Source organism: Phaseolus vulgaris, chromosome 5, assembly GCF_000499845.2.
Source record: "Phaseolus vulgaris cultivar G19833 chromosome 5, P. vulgaris v2.0, whole genome shotgun sequence".
NCBI classification, from domain to species: Eukaryota; Viridiplantae; Streptophyta; class Magnoliopsida; order Fabales; family Fabaceae; genus Phaseolus; species Phaseolus vulgaris.
In genome coordinates, this window is record NC_023755.2 from 31,271,054 (window position 1) to 31,277,557 (window position 6,504).

The 6,504-nt window shown below is 32.7% G+C and overlaps 1 protein-coding gene across 1 annotated transcript; it reads left to right on the top strand.

The window, feature by feature from the left end:
• The first annotated feature begins 1,825 nt into the window (after positions 1 to 1,825).
• Positions 1,826 to 2,622, top strand: LOC137835430 (glutaredoxin-C9-like). The gene has a single exon (XM_068643942.1). It carries the CDS (start codon positions 1,945 to 1,947, stop codon positions 2,416 to 2,418), a length of 474 nt encoding a protein of 157 aa, XP_068500043.1. The 5' UTR covers positions 1,826 to 1,944; the 3' UTR covers positions 2,419 to 2,622.
• The last annotated feature ends 3,882 nt before the right edge of the window (positions 2,623 to 6,504 follow it).

The window sequence follows — 6,504 nt, forward strand, 5'->3', positions numbered from 1 at the left end:
TCATGTTTCTTTCCTTCTTTTTTTCTTCTTCTGTAAGTAATTATAGAAATATTTATCCAATCATATTCATAAAAAAAAAATCTAAATAGAAAAAAAACAAATACATCTCTATTTTGTATATTTACCTTTCTCTATTAAGATTATAAAGATCTTAAATTACACAGAAATTAAACATAACATCAAAATATAATATACAAGTGAGATATTATTTTTATTTTACAGTTAAATTAAGTTTGAATATGAATTATAAGATAACATTATATCCTATTTTAAATCAATTTAAAATGTTCTTATAGATTTAGATGATTGCTTTTTTTCCTTTCATGGGTTTGGTTAATGCCCCTAATGTCTAACTTATTCTTCCAATTTGGATACAATGCATGAAGTCGAAAGTTGGATTCAATCATTAGTTATATACAAAAGTAATGAAATAAAACATGTTATAGTTAAGGAAATTTAAAATATTTTTATTTTCAAAACACAAAAATAAAGCTTTATTTATATTTTAAAATTTGATAATGAGCATTAGCAGACAAAACCTAGTAAATAAATTCAAGATCAATCCAATTACAACCATGTGGAATAATGAACAGATTCCTACTTCTTTTTGTCACGTTCTTTTGGAATCTTTAGTTTTTCAACAAAGCATTAGTTGAATTCATACTTACAAAAACACATGTAGCAATAAAGATTTGAAGTTATAAATTTAATCATTCTTTTATATATTTTTAAGTATTATTAAAAAGTGTATTTTAAGTCAAACTAATCAATTTTATTTTATACTATGAATTGTCTTAATCTCTCTCCAATATACTTCTCATATCGAGGTCTCTCAACTCATACGTGAAACTATATATTTATAGGTGGTCCGATAACGAATGACTTAATAAGTCCAACAAACTTTTGTTAAAATAGACTTTAAATGACTCTTATATCATAGTAAAAATGACTCTTATATCATAGTAAGAAGTGAACTTTAAATCCCATATTTTTGTATTTTTCTTTCTTTTTTCTTTTTTTAATAATATTTTTTTCATGTGATGACAGATTATTGTTGTTACTTGAGTTGTCGGCTTACCTGATATGTCAAGTTATTTTTAAAATTTGGTTCCTTCAAACAAATTCTAAGGAATACTTATTGGACACCAGCTATTAAAAGTAATTTTTCATATTCAACTATACCACTAATGCTTTGGATCAGTCTTTAAAAAATAAAAATGCCGCTAACGTTTTTCACGAGAGAAACAAGCTCGCATTTCTAGAAGTAAAATTAAATACCATGTTTATGACTAGAAAGAAAAGAAAAACCTAACACACCATTTAAATTACGCAAGTCGTCACTAAAGTGGTGATCAAAAACTTGAATTGTTACGTCTTCTTTAAACAAATCCAATTCCACCATGTTTATAACACTCATTCCTGAAACCATCTTTATTATTAATTAATAAATAAGTTTAAGTTAATTCATTTTTATATAATCGTCTTAGTTTATTAATATCTAACACACATTTCGTATTTCGAGATAGAAATATATAGTATGAAATAGATATTTATAGATTTTTGTAGTAAGATTCTATAACAAATAGATTCAATAAATATTGAAAGTATTTAGCATTTAAAATTAGTGAAAGTATTTAGCATTTAAGATTTGGGACATGAGAAGTTGGGCGCCGTCCAAGTGAATTGGTAGAGAGAAAGAGAATGGAAAAGAGGTGACATAATGTAGAACGTCAGAGAGAAGAAGGTGACCAAATTCCACGTATTCCGCGTGACTTAGAAATGTTGTGTTGACGTAACCACTAATGACTCTTTCAAATTCTTCATGTCATCACCACTCATATTAATTCTTCCACACCCTCCTCTTCCAACAACCTGCAATAACCACAAACTTCACCATAACTCCATACCATCATCATCTTTCAATCAATCCATCCATCCAACGCAATGCATCAAGCGATTCCCTTCAGATCATGGCGCCCTCTCCACAACCCCACCACCCACTTCACCCCACTCCCATTAATTACACATTCCCACAACGATGCTCATAAGAAGACCAACACTGTTACCACCAAAACCACTCATCAAGAGGAAACAATGGTGCTCAACATGGTCTGGGAGAACGCCGTCACGGTGGTTGGGAGGAGAGGCTGCTGCATGAGCCACGTTGTTAACCGCTTGCTTCTCAGTCTTGGGGTTAACCCTGCTGTTTATGAGGTGGAGGAGACGGATGAAGCCACTGTCACCACTCAATTGGAAGCTACGGTTCGGACTCAAGGGATGGCACCGCAGGGGAAGCTGCAGTTTCCTGCGGTTTTCATCGGTGGAAAGTTGTTTGGAGGGTTGGATAGGATCATGGCCACTCATATTTCTGGTGAATTGGTTCCTCTTCTCAAACAAGCTGGGGCTTTGTGGCTATGATATCACTTCATTCACTCTTATTCTTTACTGTAGTATTTTTTCAATTTATTTTTCTTCAGAGTTCTTTTTCTCTTCTTCTTTCTAGTTTTCCTGCAAGATGATTAAGAATCACTTTCTTGAGCCTAGGATTTTAGCTATGCTATTTTGATGATATGCATGAATTCTGATCTTCCCCTTAATCAAAACATAACATGGGAATTTCTACTTTTTGCTTTTCTTTGTTTAGATTGCTAGTTGATGGGTGAACTCGTTTAAGCAGTTAAAGCTTTCAGAATGTTTTATTTGTTAATTTATTTGCATAATATATAATGTTATGCTTGGTTTACACTGTTTTGGAAGAGGAAAGATTAAGGGATGATGGCTTCAGAAAAGGTCATCAATCTTGGGAGATATTCTCAGGTCTATATAATTTAACCTATCATATATTTACACATATATTTGTTGAAGTTTTCACAAATCATCAATTTTAAAAAAATAATTAAAATTCATCTCAACTTTACTCGTCCTGTAAGACTAAAGAATTCAATCTAAAGTTACGGAAACAAGTTTTCAATCCCTAAATTCAGTGTCAATATTCCAATCTTGTTAAGATAATATCATTAGTAACCATAATTACATTTAATATATTGTTGATTTTGAAATTTAGTGAATTAATAGAAAAAATTATTTAAAGTGTCATTGATTTCGTTTCTAAGTATTGTGAAACTATTGAACTTACCAAAACAAATACACAGTCAATGATTAAAGATTGATGGTTGTCTTCACAACCTTATTTTGACCATTTTGACCATACAAAGAGTGTATATGTTCCGACTTTAAATACAATTAAATAACTTATTGTAACAAACTTGAAAGATTTTTTTATAATTTTACACTAATTTTTTTTATCATTCTTCACGTGTGTCTTTTTGTTTGTGGATTTCATTTTCATTTGCACTAAATTTTTTGAGAAATTATTATTTTTTAAAAATAATTAAAAAATAATAATTTATGCTTCAAACTATTTTTCTGTGAAACTTTGCTTTTTTTAATCATTTTTTTATAAAGTTTTCGTGTTAGGCATCACTATGCAACTTGACATCTCAGCTAAGCTGACACCTCAAGTAACAACAATCATCTGCCATCACATGAAAAAAAGAATATTATTAAAAAAAAGAAAAAAAGAAAGAAAATACAAAAATATGGGGGGACTAGACCAAAACCCATATGTCAACACAAACGATACATAGGTAGATTATACCTATTCATAAAGAATTCTAAGAACAGACTAGCTGGGAGTCTATTATACCAATGAAATGATTCTCTATGAATAAATCCTAAATTAGTCAACTTATCAGCACACATTCCCTTCACGAAAAATATGAGTTACCCTAAACCTGATTGTCCCACAAAAATTAAGACAAGTATTCCATCGATTCTGAAACATCCACGGAACATTAGTCCTAGCAGTAAACGCAGCACAAACCAAGGCAGAATCACATTCAAGTCAGACATTAGTAAGCCCCATTTTTTGAGCTTCCTCCATATGTTAACACAAATGATACATAGGTAGATTATACCTATTCATAAAGAATTCTAAGAACAGACTAGTTGGGAGTCTATTATACCAATGAAATGATTCTCTATGAATAAATCCTAAATTAGCCAACTTATCAGCACACGCATTCCCTTCACGAAAAATATGAGTTACCCTAAACCTGATTGTCCCACAAAAATTAAGACAAGTATTCCATCGATTCTGAAGCATCCACAGAACATTAGTCCTAGCAGTAAACGCAGCACAAACCAAGGCAGAATCACATTCAAGTCAGACATTAGTAAGCCCCATTTTTTGAGCTTCCTCCATAGCATGTATAACTCCATAAAACTCAGCAACCAAAGCAGTTTGAACTTCAAGAAACGCTGAAAAAGCACCAATAAATTCTCCCATACTTCCACGAAAAATACCTCCACAAGTAGCAAGACCAGGATACCCCTAGCAGCCCCATCAGTATTAATTTTGACCCAGCCTGGTGAAGGAAATTCCCATCTAATAGGAAGAGGACGAAGAACTTTACCACTACGAGTCTTAATATCGAAAAACTTAATCACGTTGAAGTCCAACATATCATTCTTCATTGAAGCTTTAGACGAATTTCCCACTAGACAAGTTAAATCTTTAATTATCAAAATAGCCTTAGAAACCCCAATCTTATCCTGAAATCTAGCATAATTCCTCATACGCCATATCATCCATATAGAAAAGGTTATCACCGCAAGCTTAATCAATTTAACCAAAGGACTACCATCACTCTTAATAAAAGAAAGTAGATCATCCTTATTAGAGAAATGAGAAGTAAGAAAAATTTGTCGAACCCAACTCCAAATATGCAATGCGTTAGAACATTCAAAAAATAGATGTTGAATAGATTCCTCTTGCTTTTCACAAAGCGAACACTAGAACATATATGCAAACCCTTATTCTGAATATGTTGATATGTAGGAAGTCGCCCATGAAATTTTTTCCAGAGTACTAGAGTTTTGGAAGGCGGAATAGATGAAGACCAAATGAATTTACCCCAACCACCTGGAACTCCTGGTTCCAAGAAAAAAGTCCTAGCCGATTTAAGAGTGAAACGACCAGACTCATTTAGAATCCAATTAGGAATATCCTGTTCCTCTCTAATCATGATATGATTAAAAAAATGAGGCATCTGCTGTAAAGATAAGGGAATATTCCAATCACAACCTGTCCAAAATTGAGAGACTGTATCCGAATGCTAACACCATCAGATAACCCTGCAATATTCGCTAAAGAAGTAGTAGAGCACCATTTATCATTCCAGAAATTAATAAAAGAACCTGTACCAACTGTCCAAGAAGTATAGTCAAGTATGGTAGAATAAAATTGCTTAATTCCAGGCCAGAGAGAGGAAGATCTATAAACCGTTCTAAATTCATATTTTGATTTAAGAACCCTGGCTTTCAAGAGTAAAGACCAAGGTTTGTCGCTATAAGCAAAGTTCCAAGCAAGCTTAAGAAGATATGCATTATTTTCATGATGAAGATTAATAATATTCAAGCCTTCATCCTCAAGAGGTGAACAAATTTTCCCCCAATTAACGGTAGCAATACCTTTTTTCAGAATATCACCAGTCCAAATAAAATTCCGACACCACTGCTCAACTTGCTTAATAAGTGAAACAGACCACTTATACATATTAAAACTATAAGCTAGAGATCCAGTAATCACTGTATTGACCAGCTGAATTCGACCCAACATGCTAAGAGATTTACCTTTCCAAGATGCTAGCTTCAATTTAACTTTATCAGCCAAAGGTTGAAGAAACCGACACTTTGGAGCACCAACAAAGATAGACACTCCTAAATAATTGAAAGGCAAACAACCATGACTACAGGAAAGAATATTTTGAATTTTGGTGACAAATCTTGGAGAATTATCCATGGTGAAGAAACTACTTTTAGAGTTATTAATATATTGACCTGAAAAATCACCATATGTTTTAAGAAAAGAACTCAAATTTCTAAGAGACTTAATATCCCCCCTACAAAAAATAAATATGTCATCAGCATACAAAATACGAGAGGGAGTGAGATAACCTTGCGGACTGGCCATATTTAAAATCTTCTTATCATTCACAAGCTTAGAGAGACCTCTACTAAGAACTTCCTCTACAAGACAGAAAAGTAAAGGAGACAATGGATCACCTTGTCTTACCCCTCGACTGCAAGGAAAAAAACCCACCAAACTACCACTTATTCTTATAGAAAGCATAGCTGAACGGAGAATTGTACTAATCCAACCGACAAAAGAGGGGTGAAAACCAAAGCGTTTTAAAACTAATAATAAGAACTTCCAACTCAGAGTGTCAAAAGCTTTGTGAATATCAACTTTGTAAGCCACATTACCTCCTCTAACCTTTTTAGAAAGCATGTTAATAGCTTCAGAAGCAATACCAATGCAATCTTGAATCTGTCTACCCTGCACAAATTCATATTGATTAGGAGAAATGATTCTAGCAGCCACAAGTGCAAGCCTATCCGCCAGTGAACATGTATTTTTTAATCATTTTCAACATGTATTTT